At 35.5% G+C, this 24,379-nt stretch overlaps 3 protein-coding genes across 3 annotated transcripts in view; 1 reads left to right on the top strand and 2 right to left on the bottom strand.

The window, feature by feature from the left end:
- On the bottom strand, window positions 1-15,340 carry LOC131936995 (RNA-binding protein 28). The gene is made up of 19 exons (XM_059294169.1): window positions 15,194-15,340; window positions 6,438-6,483; window positions 6,020-6,105; window positions 5,640-5,851; window positions 5,341-5,413; window positions 5,132-5,227; window positions 4,887-4,943; window positions 4,294-4,752; window positions 4,070-4,112; window positions 3,774-3,883; window positions 3,527-3,594; window positions 3,277-3,418; window positions 3,125-3,189; window positions 2,857-3,012; window positions 2,021-2,170; window positions 1,590-1,664; window positions 1,252-1,410; window positions 227-385; window positions 1-117 (listed from the first exon to the last, which is right to left on the bottom strand). The coding sequence occupies exons 1-19, from the start codon at window positions 15,321-15,323 to the stop codon at window positions 19-21; spliced, it is 2,385 nt and encodes a 794-aa protein (XP_059150152.1). The 5' UTR covers window positions 15,324-15,340; the 3' UTR covers window positions 1-18.
- Window positions 15,341-18,227: 2,887 nt separating this feature from the next.
- Window positions 18,228-19,023, top strand: LOC131937015 (coiled-coil domain-containing protein 115-like). The gene has a single exon (XM_059294192.1). It carries the CDS (start codon window positions 18,271-18,273, stop codon window positions 18,826-18,828), a length of 558 nt encoding a protein of 185 aa, XP_059150175.1. The 5' UTR covers window positions 18,228-18,270; the 3' UTR covers window positions 18,829-19,023.
- A 1,934-nt stretch (window positions 19,024-20,957) lies between these two features.
- Window positions 20,958-24,379, bottom strand: part of LOC131937001 (adhesion G protein-coupled receptor L4) — a 34,975-nt gene continuing 31,553 nt past the window's right edge. The window contains exons 20-27 of the mRNA XM_059294177.1: window positions 24,103-24,172; window positions 23,899-23,965; window positions 23,554-23,639; window positions 23,112-23,238; window positions 22,757-22,798; window positions 22,556-22,639; window positions 22,322-22,367; window positions 20,958-21,946 (exon numbers count right to left, since the gene is read on the bottom strand). Coding sequence (XP_059150160.1) covers window positions 21,777-21,946; window positions 22,322-22,367; window positions 22,556-22,639; window positions 22,757-22,798; window positions 23,112-23,238; window positions 23,554-23,639; window positions 23,899-23,965; window positions 24,103-24,172 — 692 coding nt within the window. The 3' untranslated portion in view covers window positions 20,958-21,776. The remainder of the gene's footprint in view (window positions 21,947-22,321; window positions 22,368-22,555; window positions 22,640-22,756; window positions 22,799-23,111; window positions 23,239-23,553; window positions 23,640-23,898; window positions 23,966-24,102; window positions 24,173-24,379) is intronic.

Below are 24,379 nucleotides of genomic sequence, written 5' to 3' on the forward strand. Positions count from 1 at the left end.
TCACACTAGAGATAGGTTTTATTTCATCTTGGAACTGGTTGCGGACATGATTTTCTGTTTGTAGGAGGCAACTAATTTGTCAAAACTGTCAAAGTCTTTTCTCTTTTTGTTGGGCTTCTGAAAAAAAAGTAATTCATGCTTCAACTTTTAATTGTACAACTAAAATATTAATTATAATTAAGACTGTACTAACTTGAACTTTATCAATCAATGTGGACCAACCCACCTGTATTTGTTTTGGCTTTTGTTTCACTGCCTTCTGTGAAAACTTTTGGGGTTGTTTGTTAAAGTTTTTCTTTAATTTTTTCTTCTCAAATTTTTCCTGGCCTGGCCTTTTCTTGTGCCTCATTTTGGGACCGGAATGGGAGGGGAGACCAAGGGGGCCCTGAAAGAAAGATGGAAGCATTACTCTTGTTGTAATCAGGGGCCCTAAAAGACAGAATCAGGGGCCCTAAAAGAGAGATGGCAACATTACTCTTGTTGTAATCAGGGGCCCTGGAGAGATGGCAACATTACTCTTGTTGTAGTCAGGGGCCCTAGAAGACAGAATCAGGGGCCCTAAAAGAGAGATGGCAACATTACTCTTGTTGTAATCAGGGGCCCTGGAGAGATGGCAACATTACTCTTGTTGTAATCAGGGGCCCTAGAAGACAGAATCAGGGGCCCTAAAAGAGAGATGGCAACATTACTCTTGTTGTAATCAGGGGCCCTAGAAGACAGAATCAGGGGCCCTAAAAGAGAGATGGCAACATTACTCTTGTTGTAATCAGGGGCCCTAGAAGACAGAATCAGGGGCCCTAAAAGAGAGATGGCAACATTACTCTTGTTGTAATCAGGGGCCCTGGAGAGATGGCAACATTACTCTTGTTGTAATCAGGGGCCCTAGAAGACAGAATCAGGGGCCCTAAAAGAGAGATAGCAACATTACTCTTGTTGTAATCAGGGGGGTCTTGTGGAAAGATATTAACATTATTTAGCAGTCTTGTAAGAAGATATTTTTTTGAGGCCCCTGCAGAAAGGTGATATTGTTTCCAGTTCTGCATGAAGATGTAAAGATATTGACATGATTTGGGGTTGCTGCAGCAAAGATAATATTCTAGATCATGAATCATATTGAAAAGTTATTTGAAAACAAAGTAGAGCATTCATTTTATAGCCTGCCATACAATAATATTTTAACAATAGTTTAAAAATTAAGGATAAAAAAATTGAACTGTTCTCTCTGAAAAACCCAAGTGTTAAAGAAGTTACCTGATGAAGAGATCTGGCAACTTTGTCTTGAGCCTTCAATACATCCAGTGGCGGTGCTGTTTTCCATGGCTTTGGTTTCCTTTTTCGCTTCTTCTTCTCAGCTTCCTTGCTGGCGGAGTTTGCAGCTTTCATCTCTAAAGCCTTCTGCTGACATTTGAACTGAAACAACAGGAACAGATCACAGGGTGGTCTGATATTGATTGGCTAGATGCTTCTATCTGCTGCTCTATTACATCTACCAAAGTTGGTTACAACAAAAGTTTATCTCTTTAGTGAACAGAATCTTTTAACCAAATATCATTGATTTTTAAATATAAGGAGAAAACTGTTTTGCTTACATTTGATTTTTCTATACGTTTTTGTTTTATCTCCAGAGCTTTACGATTCTCTAGAGAAAACTCAACAATAGGTCTCTGGAAATGTAAGAACATTTCTGGTTAATTGATGGCATCCTAAGTGTATTGGCACTGTTGAAATAAGCAATGCTATGCTGGTTGTAACAATTTTTAATACAAATTCTATAATTTTCTTATATTCCAACTGACTTAACTCTAACATGAAAAAAATTATTTGATAATATTCAAAGATCAATATATAACGCAAAACAAGAAAAATACACTATATCAAGCTTTTTATAAAAATTAAATACAAATTTCATTCCCTTTACTCCAAGACCAGTAAATTTTTTATCATGAAATAAAGTTTTATAGTTAAACTAAAATGGGTGCACTATAAGTAAAATACCAACACTTGATTGTACACTGCTCACCTTTTTGTCTCCAAATATTTTAGGATTGTTGTTGAGGTTTCTGAGGGCTTTCAGTGCATGCTCGTGTTGTGTGAATGAACAAAAGGCAAAACCTCTAGACTTGCCAACACCCTGACTGTTCAGACGGCTCAGGTCCCTCATAATTCTACACTAAAACCAGACAAGCATATGTAAGATTCTCATAATTCTACACTAAAATCACACAACCAAATGTGAGATTCTCAATTCTACACTTAAATCACACAAGCAAATGTAAGATTCTCATAAATCTACACTTAAATCACACAAGGAAATATAAGATTTTCGTAATTCTACACTTAAATCACACAAGCAAATGTAACAATAACATTTTCATAATTCAACATAAAATCCCACCATTAAATGATAGTTTAGTTAAAAATTTTACAATACAATTAATTAGGTTTGGTACTAAAATTATGTAAGTTGAAAAAAAATACATAAACAAACTATAAACATTTAACAAAAACACATGAAATAAGATATTGATATGGGATGTAGAATATCTTAGAGCACATTCTTCTACAGAGTTTATGGCTGTTAATGGTGGGTGCCAGACATTTATCCAAGACACCTGCCTGAACACTGTTACCCAAATTGGACAATATTTTCTGACTGTGACAATTTCCAAAAATCACATACCTAAATGACTGGTGAAGGATGTAGGTAAAACAGATATGGCTGCTAAACTTGGGATTCAAATGTCTAGTTTTAACGGACAGAAGAAAATAAACCTGAGTTTGGCACTCACCTCTGTGATGTCTAGTTTTGTATAACTGAACCAGTCAAAACAAAATAAACCTGAGTTTGGCGCTCACCTCTGTGATTTTAGCTGCCTTGTCTTGTGCTGCCTGGTAGACAACTTTCCTAAGGGCCTGGTCTGTGACTGTGGAGGGTAGGTTGTGTACACACAGACGGGTGGAGGAGACAAAAATATTCTGATCTTTCAGCTTAGTTCTATTGGCTGCAATTATCTGTAGATAAAGTACACAGTAAAGTTTTTTGATTAAAGCAATATTATATCACCTAGTATCTTCCTTAAATAGTCTAAAATGTGTTTACTCATGTTTATATGAAAAAAGTAACCTTTGCCCTCTTGATGAGATCAGCTACTGGCACATCCTTGGCTGCCTCTGTACCTTCACGGATCACTGGAAAAAGAAAAGTTATTATTATTATTGATAATTAAATGTATAAACAGAAACTGTAAGAAGGAACTTATGAAAACACTGCCTTACTTCCTTCTCTAGCCAAGTACAAGTTCCTGGAATCCTTCTTCTCTTTTTCCTTCTCTTTGTTTTGTATAAGGTCTCCAGCCTGTTGGCGACTAACTGCCATCGTTACCACTATCTGTCTGCCACCCAGTGATAGACCAGTATCCTGAAAAGACAAGACAACAATAAGTTACTGCACTTGGAAATGTAACAGAAAAAAATACGGCCAACATTTTTTCACGTAACAATTTAGTAAATACTAAACAAACTTTACCTGATCTGAAGCAGCTTTTAAACATGAATCTGCACTGTCTTTGGACTGGAACTGAACAAAAGCAGAACCTAAAAGATATAAAACTTGTCTGTAACTTTAAACACTATTATGTTTTATAAAACATGACAAGCTAAAAGCTATTAACCTCTAGAAATTCCTGTAGCTTGGTCAAAGTCAATCCTGCAAAAATTGACTACACCAAAATATTTATAGAAAACACATGACAAGCCAAAAGCCTTTAACTAACCTCTAGAAATTCCTGTAGCATGGTCAAAGACAATCCTGCCATAATTGACTACACCAAACTGTGAGAAAAACTCCTCTAAGTCTTCATCCACTGTGCTGAATGGCAAGTTCCTGTTAGATTCAAAACATCAACAAAGTGATTCATGCTGTTATTTTTTAGCCAACTTCAATCGGCTAGAGTCTAAAGATAGTTATTTGTTTAAAGCTTATTGTTAGAAAACAGTTAACCAAAATCACAATCTAATGGTTTTTCAACAGGAAAAAGATATCTAACAAAAGCCAGCAATCAGTAAATACCTGATGAAAACAGTTCGACCCTCATTAACATCACTCGGCCTATCTGTTGAGAAGAAAATTTATTAAACTTCAATTGCCAGGCTACCATTATTTCAATAACAATTGTGACCCAAGAAAAATTTGTTGAATAATTTTATGGATAAAGATTTAATCATAATAAATAATAAAGAAATATAAGTAGACAGAGAGAGAAAAAAAGATAATGTGAATCACATCAGCCTTACCTATTTTCTTTGATTTTTTGTCTGACTCATTTTCAATACCACTGTCTTCATCTTCTGAATCTTCATCACTTTCCTCATCTGCGCTGTTGTCACTAGCCTTCTCTTCACCACTGGAATCATCACTTTCATCTTCTTCACTACTCTCATCTCTTGAAACTATCTTTTTATTCTTAGAATCTACAGATGTATTCTTTGTATTGATTTTAGTGCCATCATTATGAATGTTTTTACTTTTAGAATCTACAACTGTTTTTTTAGTATCAACTGTACTGCCAGCAATATTTTTTTTATCCTTGGAATTCACAGCTTTTTTCTTACTGTCAGTCTCGTTTTCTTTCTTTATGTCAGTTTCCTCTTTCACTTCAATCTCCATGTCTTCTTCTTCATCATCACTATCATCATCTTCTTCACTGTCTTCATCATCATCAAGTTTGGCTTCAGAAGACTTCTTTGTATTAGCTTTTAATAAATATTTTAAAAAAATATTTTAAATTATAAAAAAAATATTAAAATAAATGGTTACAACATCATTTAAAGAAGATAAAGCATTTCTGTCTCAAGCAGCACAAAATAAAATCTGTCATTTCTCTCACCTCTCTGAGTTTCAAACTTGTCTTTTGGCAGCGTCCAATCTATAGCCACCACTCGACCTTGTGTGAAAAAAAAACATATTCTTTTTATGTAAAATTATCAATTTTTAAATATACTTCTACTGTTTAAGTTAATCCATATATTAACAATGAACTGTTACTTTAAAAAAAAAATTAAATTTTGTAATAAAGAGTTGTTGAATTGTATCTAATTTGTTAAGGGGGTTCACATAAAATTAACTCCTCACCACAAATAGCCTTTCCATTCAATTCTTTTACTGCCATTCCTGCCTGAGTTTTATTAGCAAACTGGACAAAACCAAAACCCAACTTCTGACCATTAGCTGAAAAAACAATACAACAATATCTATAGCTGCATTTTAATGGCTGTTGTCGAAATAATGTTTGAAAAATAATTTATTCTACAAAAGTTGAAAATGAAACTGTGAATGGTTACCTTTCTTTGGGATATGAACATCATTTACAGTACCACATTTTTCAAAAGCACTCTTTAAATCTTCTGGAGTGCACTGTGAGTTAGAGGAAGACAGATATTAGAAAGTAATAGTTAAAACTACAACCCATTTACACTTGTCTTAAAACTAACATATAAACCACATCCTAAATTGATAGGTTTAAAAAAAAATGTTTTTATATCCATTTATATTACTTTAATACCCCAACCTTAAATGATAAATTCCTGATAATACTGTTATTAATGGATTTACATTATATTAACATTAAAAAAACCCAAACCTTAAATGATAAATTCCTAACAATAAGTCTGGCCCTTTTGCCTTCATTCAATGGATTTGGAGCTTGCTTAACACCTTTGACAGGAACTTCTGTTTTGGTTTTCTTGACTTTTTTAGTTTTTGTAACAGCTGGTTGTTTCTCTGGTGTCTGCTCCTGTGTAGCTTCTGTTTCTTTTTCACTGTCTGCTGTAACTGGGCGCCCAAATTTCTTTTCTGGGTTACCACAATGAACAAAGGTAAACTTTAAACAGATATTTCTTGATTAAAATGGAAAAATTTTAAAAATCTAATATCAAAAGAAAGGTTATAATATTAATTAGTAGACGGTTTTAATAATAGTATCTAGATCTAAAGTATTAATTATAACATATGACTTCTTACTCTTTTCCTTTTTGTTTGCATAGATTATTTGCACATTTCTGCCATCCACTTTTTTTATCGTCTGCAGAGCCTTTTCTGCATCTTCACTGTGGAAGCAGATAAAAAAAGTCTGATTCAGATACATAATTAAATATACACTTTAGAGCCCCATCATCAAACAGCAATTTTTTTTTTACAGAATCACAATCACAACAAAGTCCCAGTTAATTCAAGTTTGTCAATTTAAAAAACTTCTATTCAGTCCTTAATGTACAATAAGAAAACTCCATTTCATTACTAAAATGGTATGGGGTAACAGAAAGAAATAAGTAAAGCCTTACTTAATAATTTAATTACATTCTAAACAACAAGTAACTATGTGTGTTATCAATATCTCAATAAATAAATAAAATAAATAAACAAATATATGGTCACTTACAGAAGTGTAAACTTGACATAGCCAAAGCCTCTGCATTTTCCAGAGTCTAAAAAAATAATATAAAAACAATTAAATACTAAATTTTAAGCTGACTAAACTAGAAAAATAAATTCAAAATATGATATTATACAGAATGCTTCAAATCTAGTTTGTATATGCCAGCATTTTGAACCTGCTTATATGATCTCTGTATTATTTATGTAAAGGGATTCTGTCTATTCTATGCCAAGCTGCCTTTACTAATAATTTCCCAAATACCAGAGCTGGGAGGGCTCAGGAATGCCCTGTGGACGCTAGTCTGGATCTAAACTCTAGTCTTGTGGGTTAGTAGTCTTGCACACACAACTATGCCACGCTTTATGAAAGTATTTACCTAGTTAATTTAAATTATTGATTTATTGTGATTAAGACTACATGACAAAAATCCTTTTAGTAATATTGCTAATTCAGGCACTTACTTTGAGCAAAGAACCTTCATGTGCATTATAGCTCAGTGATATTACATTAGATGACACAAGTAAATTAGTAATATAATACTTTCAGATTATTTAATACCTGATGAGTTCTTAGAAAAAAGTGTGACCATGAGATAGTAGGCTCATGTTGTGATGTTAAGTTAAAACAATGTTTACTATTTTATATAAGCCTAATCTTCTTCTTCGTTCTTAATTTGTAGTGTTGGAAGGGATCGAGCCTTATCTGCCAGAGGGTTGAACTCGAGTCTATTTCGAATTTATCAACCATGAGCTTTTGCCGACTCGACCACGCCTCCATCACAATTTAGAATACATGTCAACTGGTTATGCGCTATTGAGGCCATTGACTCCGATTTCAGCCTGCTTTTCTTTTTGGATTTGCTTCCGTAGCCTTTGTTTAACCAAGAACAAACTACAAGGCAGCAGTTGTTTGATTTTGGAGTTGTCTCTCCTGGAAGAGTGGCTGTCCCCAGCTAACGAGCCTCATCTGGCAGAGGGTTCAAACTTGAGACTTTTTGGTTTAGCAACCATGAGCTTTACCGACTCGACCATGCCGACCCCCTTATAGGCCTAATGAAAATCTATTGCTGAATCAAATGCATTTTAGTTAGGGGTGTAGATCTATTATTTAATAAAATTTAAGCCTGAGGCCTAAGTCACTATTTACCCGTGATTCCGCAGGTAGGCCCCTGTCTCACATTTTTTCTCGCAATTTAACGCCTAGCCATTGGCATTTCGCAATTTACCAACACTGGCAACACTCCAAGCCTAACTGGTCGGCCAGTTGGGGGTAATATGAGAGACAGCATTGTCACGTAACAGGCCATTTTCGCACCTTTTCTGCCTCGCCATTTCGTGTTTTACCAAGATCGCCCAGAGTATGCCAAGCAGGTGTACTCACAAAATTTATCACGAGATAACTACTAGATCTAACTACTGGCTAGAATTAAGAAGTTAGGAAGACTAGATCTAAGAGTATTCTAAGAGTCTACGGACTAGAATCCTAGATCTAGATCTACAGCTACGTTCGTTAAGAATGCCAATCGATCTCGAATCTGAATCTAGATCTAGATCTAGAGAGTAGCGAGGCTCACTAACTTTAAAGCGTCCTTGGTTGCTAACCAGAACATGGCTACCTCACCTGGGCCTACGATTGGGCAATTTTTACTGCTTTGTTCGAGAGACCACCTTAACATTAAGTTTAAAAATAATTATCACGCGAAAAATGGCGTTTTTTTCGCGTATTTTAAGCTATCTGAAGATGACAAAGCTATTTTTGGCAGATTTTTTTTTTTTAAATTTGCTTCCGACCATGGAGGTCAAGCGGAAACATGGGTATAGTTTGAGTTGTTTAAAAACTTTAAATAAAGGACTGTTACGTGTCTAAATGGCACTGTAAGGTAGAGTATTATTAGATTGATCGTTTAGTGAAAAAATATTGTAATTATTTTGAATCCATTTTAAGAAATCGGCAGCCAAAAAAGGTCACTGAAAGCACGTAATTTTTTATTGTGACGTCATCGCTATTGTTACGGAAGCTGTACAGTAGTATCCTCTCGCTGCTTATATATTATATAATTGTATTCTTTTCACTTGACACTCTTTTTCAGCTTATTTTGCTAGCGTAATTAGACTAATTAAGCCTAATTATGGATATTTCACCTGGCTTTTGGATTATACTAAGACTCTAAAAGCCCTTAGCCTTAAACCACAACGATCTGTTTTTTTTTTTTTTTAAATTTTGTGTTGATCCCTGGAATTTGTAGTGAGCGTTGGTCTTTGTGTGCTTATTTAGGCCTAATTATTTGTTTTCAAATTTGTTATAGCTTAATTAATTTGTCTTAATTCTTATTGATTTCATAAATTTTAATTAGGTTAATTATAATATTATTTTCACTGGTCTTCGTTGATACATTTATTAGGCTTAGTAATGTTTATATTATATAAATATATTTATCAGGGGCGTAGCGAGGGGGCGGGGGTGCGGACCGCACCGGGTGACACCATTTAGGGGTGGGGGGGTGACACCAAGGCAAAAAATAGCAAAATAAATATACAGAGAAAAACTTGAGGGGGGATGCAAATCGAAAGTTTGAGGGGGGGGGTGCTAATCGAAAATTTGTCCCCGGGAAGGGTCGCTACGCCTCTGGGGGGGTGACACCATTAAGTGCCGCACCGGGTGACACCCGACCTCGCTACGCCACTGATATTTATATATTTTATTATATATTATTAAGATTTTAGAGGCCTGATAAATTAAATGATTTTAGCGTTGAGTCTAGGTTTACATTACTAATTAGTACTTAGTAAACCAAGTACGCATGGACTAGGACATGTGTGTGCAGTGCCGGCGGCGTTGTGGCGGGCGATGCCTCTCGCGCTGACAAACCAGCGCGAGCGAGCGAGTCGTGTGTCACACTTGGCCTGTGTCGATGTTTGGAATGCATAGGCATAGGCCTAATTCTTGCTCTCGGGTGATTAATTTTTTATGCGCTGACATTTGAAAAATCAAATAGACACACATCTTAATTAAATACATTTAATTTGAACTTTATATTAATCTAGACCTATAATACTAATTAGGGCCTATAACTTGGGATAACAAAGTACTTGGACTAGATTTAGCGCATGCGCACACTGTGCTGTGAATTTTCTCTCGCTGGTTGACAAAAGAACGCAGGCGGGCTAGCGATGTTTGTAATTTGCATATATCTTCGCTCACAGGCGATCATTTTAATGCGATTGGCCTCTTTTTATTTTATAGGCCTAATTAATTGTATTTGATAGGCTAACTTTTCTGGTTGACAAAACTAAGGGAGCGAGATGTCTGTCACGCGCACTGCCCGTGACGCTGTTTAGAATGTATTTCTCGCTAACTTGATGAATTTGAATGCTATTGCAGTGTTTTTTAAAATAAATCAAATACTTACAAATCTTTACATTTTAAACTGAGCATAGACAAAACTTTGTAAATAACACACCTGTCCCAAGTGAAGTGAGAGAAGGGGTTAGATTAATTTTACAATGACATCGCTATATTTTATGAATTGCCCTAATTAAGCATTGCTAAAACACTTACACTAGTTAATAAAACATGCATGGCATGGGATTGAATATCTTTAAAAAGATTAGATCTATACTATATATTCTTGAACATGTTGTTCATTAATTTGAATTTAGTTTTCCTTTTTAAACACCCTTCCATTTAAAAAAAATTAAACAAAAATATTTAAAAATTCTAGATCTAGATCTAATTCCATTATGTGATTTTTTATTCTGACGAAGACAGTGTCCATACGAATAGAAATGTGGTAATAAAATCAAATGTACTGTGCATATTCTGCTAAAATCAAATCAGCTGCAAGGTCAACCCTGCAGAGTTCGTCTCTTCAGAAAAGTAATGGCGATCTGGTTGTCACGGATTATTTGGCTTGCAATGCTTGGAGTGGCCAATTAATAAAAATCAGGGATGATATTTCGAGTCGTCCCTTTGAATCCCGGTCAGAACGTCCCCCCGTCGTGGCCTCAACCAACCGGCGGGCTTGTTGCATTGAGTTAAATATAAACTCAAAACAATAATATAAACAATCTCCTTTCAGCAGGTCAGGCCACATACCAGGCACGCACAGTGTTGTGTGTCGTGCCTTAACCAAAATAAACTATCTCCCTTCATTATCATTAGACTTAATTAATTAGTTAATTAATTAATTTATTTGCTAATTTCTAAAATTATGTATGATGCTATAGCAGTAGGTAAGTTACGGTAAGTATAATTTTTTAAACTATGTATTTGTACTATAAAGAAACAGCTTCGTTGTTTCAATACCACCCTCTCCCCTTCTTGAACTCAAAGTTAAACTTTTAACCCCGTTCGTAGAGACATGCGGTATGTTGTAAGGCGGCGGGTGGGTAGGGTATATACTCATTGAAGAAAAAATCCACCGTGTTTCGTGTTATTGGCCTTGGGCCTTCTGTGACGTTGTTGGCGTTTGCTGTGAGGGGGAGAGGGGTGTGTGTTATATCCGTTTAAAAAAATCGCAACAAGGTAATGGCCTATGATGACGTCGGCGCAAGCGGGGAGGGGGGGGGGGAGAGACACTTTTTTTTTTAAAACCAAGAACTAGGCGTTTAAAGGCTGTAATGAAAATCAAGGACTGGTATATCCATGATGTCGATTTTAACGAGTGATGCTTGCTGGGTCTATCATACGATTGCTTGGCGATGGGAATCTCGTCGAGCGCAGTTTATATTTACAGTGAACTATTGGGATGCTGTCATGCACAAAGTAACAGCTACCAAATGTAGCACTTAAAACATCGAGTGCATCCCGCTCATTATAAATTTGAAATACAAGTTATGGATTGTGCAAAAAACTTGATGGACTGTCAGAATATATGCATTGTAATTGTATTATAACATTAATCATTACGATATAACTAAAATGTGTATCCAAATATTTTTAGGCTAACGGGATCTGCATTTAAATAAACAAGACCTATTAGGCTACTTTTGCATGGTAGCACAACTACATTTTTAGATTTCATAATGAGTAGCCTAGTCGTAAAGGGCTGTACTCAATAACAATGGAAAAGAATGAAATGCCGGCTTCAAACTTCAAGCTATGATTTCCCCGTATTCTTCTACTAGAAATATAGCTCCGTTGTTCTAATGACCTCACCCTCCTCCTCTCACCTAGTTCAATTTAAAGTTACACTTTCAACCCCGTTAGGATGCGTGAACTGGTGAACCGCGTGAACTACTGATGACCTAACTATTGAAAAAAAAAACTATTCTGGTGTTCAATTGCCCTCCCCTACTCGCAGCACTTTGGGGCCATACACATCAGGAAGGTCTAGGTCGGTGTTGTATCTCGTGCAAATTTACTCACAACACGACTACACACTATGCTTGTATCCAGGACTAAAGCTGCGACACTCGCATAGAGTTGGATTTATTCGTTAGATCATTGTGCTTCAAATTCTGTTTCAATATTGGATTAGATGGATATAATGTTGGAATTCAGTTAGTTTGTTATATTATATTTATCTAAATGTCGTGTACCATCAGAAACTAAATTGGTTGACAAGACACATGTGTAGGCTAAAGAATGACCTCTAGATCGAGCCAAAGATGGCTCGTTAAGGTTGACAAACAGTGGTTTTCAAATTTTATGGTGATACTTTTCTAAAGGATTTTATTTTGTGCTTTTTTTGGGATTATTTTGTGTGATGTGATTATTCAGAAGTAATTTGTAAGTAGAATCTTTTCACATCCAACCATTTTAACAGTTTGCGATTGATCTGCGGCTGGGCTGATTAATTTACATTTAGCGAAACTACACACTACACGGCGCCCTCAGGCCGTTGTTTCAGCATGCCCTACTAGTCAATTATAGACAACTTTAGAATCAATACATAGAGCCAACACACCGATTTAATAATCTTCAAGAGCCATTCCTCTAGGGTCGTTATTTTCACGAAATTGTCGTTTTCCATTTTGTTGTCAAGAAACTGGTATTTAGTTCACGAGAACGTATGAAAACCACTCATGCGTGACCGAAATCGTCGATTGGGTGCCTTCACGTGGTTTGACACGTGTTGACCTAGGCCATTGTTTACATCCAAAAATCACCCAAAACGGCCTTTTTTCGAAAAATTTGTTTGAAAAAATGGCTAAGTCCAGTTTTAAAAAGTGTCATTTTCGGGCCCATTTTAAAAAACCTAAAAAAATCCGAACTACACGTAGAAAAAATGGCTTTTTCGGCCCTTTTTAGCTCCAAAAACGCGTCGCGTGACGTCACCGTGACGTCAGCCGCCAACCAAAACGCGGAGAAAGCGCGCGTTTGATTGGTTGGCGGCTGACACTATGAAATCCGCTAAGGACGATTCGAATGGTATACCAAAATCAGTAATTAAGCTCCAAATGAGTTTATTTTCAACAAATTAAGTATTTGATTGATTAGAGATTGATATCTAGTTTCCATTGGTAATGTTTAAATCGAAAAATAACGAAATTTAAAATTAGTGAGTATCTCTACTAGAGAGTCTACTCTAGATCTAGAAAAAAAATCTAGATCTAGTCTAGAATTAGGCATTCCGACTTCCGCTGTTTCGATTCGGTATTCAACATCCGGACTTTTCGATGCAGTCTTTATAAAAACTCGCCCTTTTCCGAAGAATGCCGAATCTCACTGTTGGAATCGAGTTTTTAGAAATATTCGATATAGATATTCTAGTGTAGTCGTATTATATGTTTCAATTAGAAAATTACCGCCATTATGACAATCTTTAAGCCGAAATCGATCGCACGATTCTAATGAGTTTATCTCGCGAACATGTCCCGTACGGTGCTGTCACATTTTAAATAAGTTTACGTATTAAACCCTTTATAAGTGTCTTGCCATTAGTTGTAAGTGTCCATTAAATAAACAAATATTATTATAATAACGGTTTTATGGCACTTACTACTTCTGCTTACGAGTTATCATACATGTCAAATCCCCGAGCTAGCGCTTCGGCCTTGACAACGCCATGGCGTCGGTTTAGCACCGCATTACCTATTATCGATAAAATACGCGCACTAATGCCAATGACGTAGTTTTCGAAGTTGGAAAGAATTTAAATTGTGGGTGGCATTGTTAAAACTAGATAAAATACGTTGATCAAGTTGTCTATTAAAACCGACAGGCAAGAAGCTTAGGCTTACATTAAATAGTGTTAAGCATTTCACACATACCTACTTACTTAGATTTAAGGCTAATACTAATAAATAGCCTTTAATATACTATTATTATTATACTTTATACTATAAATAAGTTATAGACCTATTTCTTAGTATAACTAATGCTATATACTATATGTATCGATTGATAAAGTAAGTCTGGGCCTATTATTGGTTATGATAAGTAAAGAAGCTTGGTGATAAACTTATTTAATTATTTGTAATAATTATGCTTAGGCCTATAACATTAGTAAATAATTAACAAAAGGTGCAGCAATTGACATGGGGGGGGGGTACTAATTAATAAGGCAGTGAATTTAGAATGACATGAAAAAGGCATGATAATTATTATTCATAATAATTTAGGATACAATTTTTACATTTAATAATAAAAAGTAACAAAAAACAAATAACAACAAACAATACGGATTTAAATCACTGCATGTTGCCAATATATATATTCATATAAGCAGATAGACAGGGAAGCTGTAACTTCTGATTTGATACAAATTAACACTTAGCTTAATAAACTTTTACAATAATTTAAGGTTTTTCTATTGATTAGTAATTTAGTTGTACCAAAATATCAATAGGGTCTTATAAAGGCCCTAGTATATTAAAGTAGTTTCCCTTTTGGACCTGTCAATCCATCATCCATAAAGCAGCTGAAGTAGAGTTTATCTGTTTCTTGACCCATGCACATGAAGTGATGGTGTGGTTAGCTCTCTGCCAAGCTATCTTTACTTTCCCTTGGGTCAGGTACTCATCTGAGCTTGGTGGATGCTGCACGCTGCACAGACAGACTCGTCTGAGATCTGAGCTTAAGACTTGCATGTTAGTAGTTGAGTGCTTTAACACACCATCCCTAGTTTTATTTTTCAGCATTCTTCTTATTACATGCTTCAGTATCAATAACCAAAATGTATCCTATCTATTATAGTAACATTCTGGACATACGTCCGTTGCAGTCACTATAATTACTATAAAAGGGTGCAACACCCTTTCATAGGACTTTTTAATTATATGCAGTCATACTTAATATAATTTTTTTCTATATTTCTATTGCCCCCACCCTCTAGCAAAGTTTCAATTTTAATATTAAAAAAAAAACATAGACTTTCAGTCTGCATATTGACCTATATAGAACAGCACCCCTCACTTTAATTTGACTTGATTAGTTCTAATTATCCTTCATCAAATTTTGATTTTACTTTCATATTTCTATTTCCCACACTCTCTAGCACTAATGTGCAAAGTTTTATAATTATATCTCGAATAGCAGCAGTGGTATGCAAGCCTAAAGCCAATCACACAATTAAATCCGATGTTACAGTGATATATAACAGGTTTAATACATAACTTTAAAAATTCATATAAAAAAAACTATTAGGCCTAGAATAATAAATTTGGTATTTTTATCAATGGGGTATATTATAGGATTAATCTGTGTACATTTTATCATTCTATGGTAATTAGGAAAAATATCCCAACATTCCTACTAGAATCTAGATCTCGATATCTCGGATAGGCCAAATTAAATGAATATTTATAAAAACAAACCTTTATCGCTAACGACAAATGACGACTTGATAGGCCCAATTTCAGAAAATACTTTTTCAAGCTTTTCATTTGTTGTAGAGTATGGTAAATTTCTGATGAAAAGAGTTTTGCCATGCCTTTCGCCTGCCATGTTTGTTTATATGTTGATGGGATATTGCCAGATAAATATATGAAAAAGAAACTCATTTTAAAACGGATTAATGCAAAACCTGGTAGGCCTAGATTCTCTATAAACATATATATATATATATATATATATATATATATATATATATATATATATATATATATATATATATATATATATATATATATACATATATTTGTATGCATGTGTGAAATGAAACTAAAAATAATAGGTAAATAAATGCTAATGAAAATACGCTGCTAGTATTCCAAGATAGGACAAAAAAAAAATGTTAACTGTTGGGGATTTAGCAAAAAAAACGAATTTATACACGTTAGTCATATTAGGTGGCTCTTTCAGTATTATCTAAGCCAGGGGTCTCCAAACGGCCCGCGAGGTCTTCTCGTCCGGCCCGCGGGAATCTTTTTGTCCACGGAAAAAAATGTTTGTTGGAGGTGGCTGAGGAACTTTGCCCAGAAAATTCAAAACAATTTAAAAATGTAGTTTCGGGTGCAAATGCCTTTGCTCGCCATGTTGCAGACATTGGTGAAAATATTGTGACTCAAATAGCGAAAAATGCAAGCAAGTTTCGCCATTTTTTTCAATTGCAATCGATGAGTCGCTGGACAGTTGTTCCACCTCTCAACTGCTTGTGTTCATTAGAGGCGTTGATGAAGACATGAACATAACACACGAGCTGGCTTCCCTACATGTCATTTATGGCACTGTTACCGGAGAAAATAGATTCAATGAGTTAAAAGTAACCTTTCTATCACTGTTATAAGCGGCAGCAAATCTCATCAATTAAAAAAAAATAATTGCTGATTATAACTTGGACTGGACTAACATGAGTGGCATAAAGAAAGGCTTGGTTGGACAAGCGAATGAGAAAAACATTCTACAACCAATGTTCCTACACTGTATTATTCAGAAGCTAGCTTTGCGTGCTAAATATGTGGACATTAGCTGTGTACTGAATCCTGTGGTGAAGATGGTGAATTTAATAAGGTCAGATGAGCTCATCTATAGATAGCTCAGAGACATGTACAAAGATACAAACACAGAATCGCAAGACTTACTATATTACACAGCAGTAAGAGTTCTGAGCAGAGTAGACCTATAAGAAAATCGATTGGAAAATTATTTTTACTGTTGTTGATAAGAATTTTTTTTGGAGCCCCCGAATTTGGGTGTCTCCTGTTCAACTCAATAATCCGCCATGGTTAATGAGCTATGCCCTCATAACAAAATTTTCTGTACTCTTGAGATAAACCTTGTCATATCATTTGTAGCTCCCGCCTGCCGTATAATTTCGGTTTTAATTCTCATTTATTCGGCAAATACAGCAACAACCTACCTTCCACTTCAAATAACTAATATTCTAACTAGTAATAATGTTACTTCCTGCCTTTTAAAAACGTTTGGAATATAGCCGCATTTGTAAGCCATTTGACGGATCACTCATACAATCACATGTTCAAGTAAAACATATTTTTCTAGTCTGTTAATATTAAGTGCTTTATTTCCTGAAATTGGTTGATGAACTGAATTGTGTGACAGAAAAAAAAAAGTACAATAAGCTAGAGAGCATCGCTTTATGTAAACATTTTGTGAGCAGAAAGCGACGACAGCTGATGACGGGCGGGGCATTTTGACGTTTTTACTTTCTCGTATATACGAAGTATAGAGAAAGTTTTGTAATCGTGCAAAAAAAAAAAATCGAGGTTTTTACAAATCTCGACGTTTTACACCTCACTGATACGGAAAAACATAATTTTGTAATCTTGTCCGTATGTCTGTGTGTCTGTCTGTGTGTGTGTGTGTGTGTCCGTGTGTAAACACGATAACTTGAGTACCGTTACAGCTAGGTTGATGAAATTTCATATATAAGTATTTTATCAAAATCGTAGATCCGTATCAACTTTTGAGCGATTTCCTATAACCGGAAGTGGTACTTTTTCTACTTTGAATTTTTCAAAAGCCTATAACTTGAGTACTATTTCAGATAGATAAATGAAATTTGATATGTAAGTAAAAGATCTAATTCTCAACTTTCTGTCAAATTTTGAGTAATTTCCGTTGACCGGAAGTACTAATTTACGCTATTTCCGATTTCTAAAAAAACGCATGTAAATTTATAAAGTACTAATAGTATTGCGCACTATTATGCACATCTTTATTTAGCGTTCACTTGGTGTGCAATTCTTTTTTCTACGAGATTATATTCTACGAGCCGACCCGCTGCGTATCATACGCCGCTATTTAGTTGTTTTTTTTTCTACTTTTCAGTAATTTATAATTTGTGAATTCGACAGTACCAATGCTGCCACTAAAAATATTTGCTTACAAACACTAAACAACCCTTCCCCCCCCCCCACGTGAAAGCAGCCTACTCTTAGTTACCTCCTCTAAGTTTAAAATCGTTTCAAACTAAATTATCTGCCCCTAATAGCCGTCACCAAACCCGTCTCTATGATTGTAGAATGTAAACAGCGTGAACCGCAGCTCACCAGACCATGTAAGGGGGTGGGGGTGGGGGGTGGTAGCGATAGAGGAAGAGAGGGGACTGTAAGGCGCGCTTGCAGCTTGTTTTCTAACGGCTCCCAGATGAGAATTATATATATAGATTTTAACAACTCATTTTGTGGCCTTTGTTTGGTAAATAAAATAAATGGCTTGTCATTTTAATACAATTTAAAGAATGGTCTGAAATGTTTCCACTGATTGCTAGGGTTAGCCCATACACCTGATTGCCTGAGTGCTTGCGAGTGAGAACTAATTCACAGTGTAAATACTATATAGTATTATTGTATCTATTTTTGTTACCACCGCGGGACGCGATCTGACAAAATAACTTTTAATTGCTTGGTGTATTAGAAAGAAGGATCAATCATTTATCACTCAAGTGCTAGAAAATTATTATGAAGCGCAGGAATCACTGACACAGGTAATGAAGAGAGGGTTTCTTGGCCTCTCAAGGGCCATGTGTAACATAGGTGTGAAGCGAGTCTCAAGTGATCAGTTTATCAATGCTGAGCTCACAGCTCAACATGTTGTCCAGATAGACAAGAACTTCCCAGAAGATGAAAATAAATCAGAGCTCTTGTATGAAAAAGATATAGAAACATTGTTTCATTTAACCAAACCAACTGATGGTGGTATAGATGAGATCATTAGGAGGACTGCAGCCATTGAAACCCCTACAAATGTTGAGGGTTTGAGGAAAAGAAATGTTGAAAACACGGAGAATTCTGGGGACAAAAATAAAACTCTGGTTACAGGAGAGGAAAAAGGTGCAACACAAAAAAGTAAAAGTTTTGACCCTATAAAACTGTTTGGGGTTTTAGTGCCCCAGCCATTACGAACAAGTCAGCAAGATTTTATCCAATCAGTTCAGATCTGTGTTAACTTGGCCAACTTGAAGCATCAGCTGCTACACCTACAGTGCTTGTACAAGCAGCTGTTAGAAGAAAAGAAAAAACAGACTTCATCATCAGAAGAACTTTAGACTTGAAACAGTGAAACTGAGAGGACAAAGTCACATTGCTTCAGTCTTCCAAAAACGTTTCCCATTAATCATAATCTAAACCAGATCAATCTTAAAATAGTTTAATGTATTCAAGATTAACTTTTTAAGTGGTACAGTATATTTGATTGTATATTTAAGTTTAAGTGTACATTTTGAAGCTTCATAATAAAAATTATTGTCTAAAAAAAAAAAAAAATCATTTATCACAATTCGGCTGCTGTTTGTGTTTTCTAACGCTAAAAACTACTAACTTTATTGATATAAGCGATTGCTGGTCCAGACTATGTTATTTTTAGAAAGCGTCGGCTTTATACAAACAATAAAGGAGGTGGACAGGTTTTATTTGGGTGGACAGGTTTTATTTATATGTACGTGTGTGCAAGCATTATAAATTTTGAAAAAAAAATTGAAGCTTGTGATGCAAACATAAAATCTTTAGTTTTTATAGTGAAAACCAACAATCAGGCGGTAGATTTGGGCCCTTAAAAATCGGGGGCCCCTGGCTGCAGCCCTTTCAGCCCCCCCCCTTAATCCGCCACTCCCCCCCCTCACACATCGTTACAAAATTTCGAACCCCATCCCACCACCCTAGGAGTGTGACGTCATTTATTCATACAATTCATATAGCAGTGCACCATTAGAGTTTCTTTCAGGCATGTTCATGGTTTGTGTGTGTGTGGGGGGGGGGGCGGGGCACAGTGCTGATTGTTCTTGAGCGTCGACCACAAACTAAGGCGGAGCAGATAACTGTCTTGTGCTACTGATTGGGTTTTAACGCAAATATTTGGAGTTGTCCTTTGTGGTTTCAGCTTCATTTAGAACAATTTACTACAAAGTGGAAAATAAAACAAATATAAAAGCTTAATAATGATATTATTTATGACTTGCACATTTGAATGTCAAATTTGCCTGAATTATGTAACATAGTATAGTCAGTGGCGTAGCGAGGTCGGGTGTCAACCGGTGCGGCACTTAATGGTGTCACCCCCTCCCACCCCAGAGGCGTTGCGACCCTTCCCGGGGACAAACTTTCAAACTTTCGATTTGCACCCCCCCCTCAAGTTTTTGATTTGCACCCCCCCCCCCCCTTCAAACTTTCGATTTGCACCCCCCTCAAGTTTTTCTCTATATATTTTGCTATTTTTTGCCTTGGTGTCACCCCCCTAAATGGTGTCACCCAGTGCGGTCCGCACCCCCCGCCCCCGCCCCCCCCCTCGCTACGCCCCTGAGTATAGTTAGCAGCTGTAAAAGAACTAGATATGTCACCGTGTACTTTGCAAATAATTTCTGCTGGATGCCTATAAAACTATTGTATTTATTGTATATCCATGTTTTGTTTATTTATGTCATCCATCTTCATTTGTTCTAAAATATTTGTTTCGTTCTCTTTGATTTATTTAAAATCATTTCTTTTTTAGCGCAATTTCCATACTGGACAATTGCGATTATTAACTCGTCAAGGATGGATGTGTGTCCGATGTGTGTCCGCAGCTTTAAGTCGTATCTCCTCCTCATCGAAGCAATATCAAGGACTAGTTCCAAAAGCAAATATGTTAAGCAAGTTCCGAGGATGATTGTGGGCCAAAAAAATTCCCGGAATTCCTTCCTGGATTTCCCGGAAAAGCCAAAAAAAAAAACTCGAAAAAAATGCCGTTTTCTCCCATATCTCGGCAACCAGACCACTAAGCGACTTGAAACATTTACCAATCAATTTCTGCCATAATTTAGAACAATATTGCCGAAGAAAGTTTTCAAAAATATCCTTTTGTTCGGTCACAAAAAATTAATTAAGGAAATTGCGCTTAAATTGTCACTAGACTTTTTATTAACTTGTTTAAGTTATCTTAATCGGAATTTGATGGCAAGTTGGTACACCTTTATCTAGTCTTTTAATGTCTTAAAAAAAGTTGTACTTGTGAATATTTGGCAGCTAAAAATAATAATTATTATAAAATAATGGTTACACTTTTAAATTTTTTTTTTTAAAATGATAAGTACTTGAACATATTTTAAATTGAATGTACATATTATATTTTTGGAAACCTCCTTATTGTGAGCCTTGGCTCGCCAGGCAGAGAAAAAAATTGCGAGTCACATCAATTGTACCTTTATGTTTATTTGTCAAGGGAAATAAGCAAAACAATGGAACTTCTTATTTATACTAGTTTAAAATAAAATAAAATAGTTTTACTGAGCTCAAGAAAACAGCTATTATTATTGCTGTTTTAACTGTTTGCTTTCAGCAGAGGACGAGATTTAAAAAGAAAATCAAAGCTTTGTGTGCTGAAACAAGTTTTGTGTGTTATAATTTAAATAGAAGCGAAGAAGACTATTTTTGAATGTCACTGTTTCACAAAGAACAAGCAGCTGTAGCAAAGTATAGGCAGGCTCGAACATTTTCGGACTCCCAGGCTGTGGAAACTACAATAACACTGACCGTTTGATCAACTGACCACTTAACCTTACGCTAATGCAGGCAGTTGAGGTAAGTGGTACATAATCTTTACCGGAGCAGCAGATATTAGCAGTAATGTAGTGGTTACCGGGATCAAACTGTAGGCAACTAGGTGAATCATAGTGCATAATTATTTAAGCCCCATGAAATCATGGTGCAAATACATAATGTACCCCCCCCCCCAAGAAAAATCTTGGTGCAAATACATGATGTTAGCCCCCTCTCGTGAAATCACGGTGCAAATACATAATGTAAGCAAGAGCAATAACCGAACACAGAACTGCCAGAGTGATGTTAAAAAAAATTAAGTATTATAAAAACAAATGAAATATCATACAAGTAACATACATGAAATATCTACATTCAAATAATCTAGTGATAGTTATGACATACATATATTAAACCAACATTCAAATGACATGTATTTGATAGTTCTGGCACACCAAAGTGCAAGCTGTGACATGTGACACAATCAGTTGACAGTCGTGGTGTCAGTGACACTAAAATCAGACGATGTTGTCTCAGATGTAATCTCGCTGTGTTTTTCCCGCCTCTCGTCCCCAAATGCGGGATTTATCGCGTAAACATCGTAAACATTGGCACTTCTTGATTGGCCAGAACTTGTCAGGTTTGTATCTGAAACTAAAAGAAAAAAATTCTATGTGGCACGTGTAGGACAGCAGGTCATTAAACACCGCTAGAATATAATTATCTTATGTCTTACAGATACTTGATAATCTTTTTTCAATATTTTACTCCAGAAATCAATTACCCCTAATCTTTATTCAATAGCATTTTCTTAAAATCAATACTGCTGCAATGTTAGATTTTTTATATACATTTATACAATCAGTGTACTTATAGTTTGCTGAATGGATACACAGTTTTTAACAGTAACACAATCTTAGTTGTTTGACGTCATCGTTTTAACCCTGGCACAATGTTAACTTGTGAATATCATGTCAACATAATGTTAACAAGTTAACATTGTGACCTGCTAACATGTAAAACACTAACCAGAGGGTGTCTGTGTGGATGAAAGTTTGTGTCTGACATCCGGCTTCTGAAATTACAAGTGAGATAAAAAAAAATTATAGTGTCTGTTTTAGAATTTCCTAGACAACAATGTACGACAAGATTGAAACACTGTTCGTTAAATGTTCCGTGACATAAATATATATTAAACTTATTTATGAAGTTTTTATATAGTCTTGTGTTATTTCAAAATGTATTTCGTAACATGATCCATACCTTCTTGATGTTTATTCTGGATTGGATAGCGCTGGTGAGTCGCAGATAAGTTTTCTGTATCAAAGCAAGGAGTGATTTCTTCACCTGTAAACAGCACGATTCTCTTGGTTAATTATGTTTGATTATTTTGTTTGAGGTGGTTTTAAAATAAGTTAAATGGATCTACCCATTTCTGTAAACTATAGACTAATCTTAACTTACTTGCTGTGGCACGATGCAGTAGAAAATAAAAATGAACACTCCCTAGATAAAAAAAACAATAGAAAAAAGTTAACACGCACCAAGAAAAAGAAAAGTTTTTTGACGTTGGGATAATGTCCAACTACAATTTTTTAAAAGCACACATCTTTAATTTTGGCATAGATGATAAAATGGTCTGTTATTTCTTGCGGTTGTCAGACCCACTGCTTGTTTATTTAGTTGACCAAACACATCGTCTCCAAAATTTAGTTACGTCTGTAGAAACTTACCACTTCAGCTCGTAAAATTGACGTCGAGCTACATTTACCTGTGATGAGTTTAAATGGCAAAAAGGTACTGAAACATCTAGACTCACCTGTAATGAGTTGAGGATGGCAAAAAGGTATTGAAACACCACCGAATCTTCGTTGACAGACAACACACCCAGGACCCACGTCACGCCTAGTACAGGAGACAACAGGCCGATTGTCCGAATGGTGATCCTAGGGAGGTGGTCAGCAAACATAGGTCAGTGACGTGAGTAAACTATTAGTGTTGGTTACATAACAAGTAACTATTCTAGATGGCTACATAAGAAAACAGTAATTGATGGTTAAATAACAAAAGAATCAGTGATGGTTTCATATCACAAAACAAATTGTAAATTAAGTGAACTTTGGCTGGCAAATTCAGTTTTTTTAAAAAATTTAATGATTTGATAAATTCCTCGGAAAAATAAATGTATTTAAATTAAAGAAATTATAGTTCTAAATTTTTTGTTAAAATTGGAAAAGGTTGTAAAAGATTTTGAGATGTACTTTGCTTTTTCTTTAGCAGTCTGTGACATCATGTGTTTGGTTCCTTGCATGACCCGCAACACTTGAACTATGGTCGCAAAATTGATCTGGAAAGAGATAATTACTTCAAAATAAACATTTCACGATCCAGTCTAAGATATTCATGAAGATGAAATTAGTAAAATATTTACTATTAATCTTTCTTAAGTAGTAGAAGAAAGAATTCCTAATAATTATAATTGTTTTAATCTAATGATTTCATTTTTTTCCTATTCACGCTAGAAATGAAATATTGCAGTTCTAACTTAATCTCTGACAAACCTAACACCGATATAGATTATAGCATTGTACAATGTTTTCGCTTACCAAAATAATCAGCAAGACTGGGACGATGAACGCCCATATCACACCGTTTTCTGTTGATAACCAACAGCTGAAATATAATGAGCGAAAGGCTTAGGCAAACAGGCAGCAATATATCGACAGTGTGTGTCATATAAAGAGCAGAAAGACTTAGGCCAAGAGGCAGCAATATATCGACAGCCTTTGAAAATAATGTCAGGTACTCACAAATCTTCAAACCCGTATCCTTCTGCTGTTGTGATGCACAGGGACAGAGCTACAATCACTGCTGGTGCCACTAGAAATAAGAGCAAAAGTTTAAAAGTTAAACAAAAAGTAAGGAAAATAAGTCTAAATGGATACTGTGGACCTAAATAAGCGGCGCAGTTGTCAAAAATGGAAAATTTTAGTCTGCCCTCACCCCAATTTTAAAATGCCACGCCCCCCTACCCCCTGAGAAAAAGTGTGAATGAAACCCCCTGATGATTGGTATAATTTAACATCT

This window comes from Physella acuta, unplaced genomic scaffold, assembly GCF_028476545.2.
Source record: "Physella acuta isolate Inbredline_101_S28 unplaced genomic scaffold, ASM2847654v3 ptg000197l, whole genome shotgun sequence".
In the NCBI taxonomy this organism is placed as follows: Eukaryota; Metazoa; Mollusca; class Gastropoda; family Physidae; genus Physella; species Physella acuta.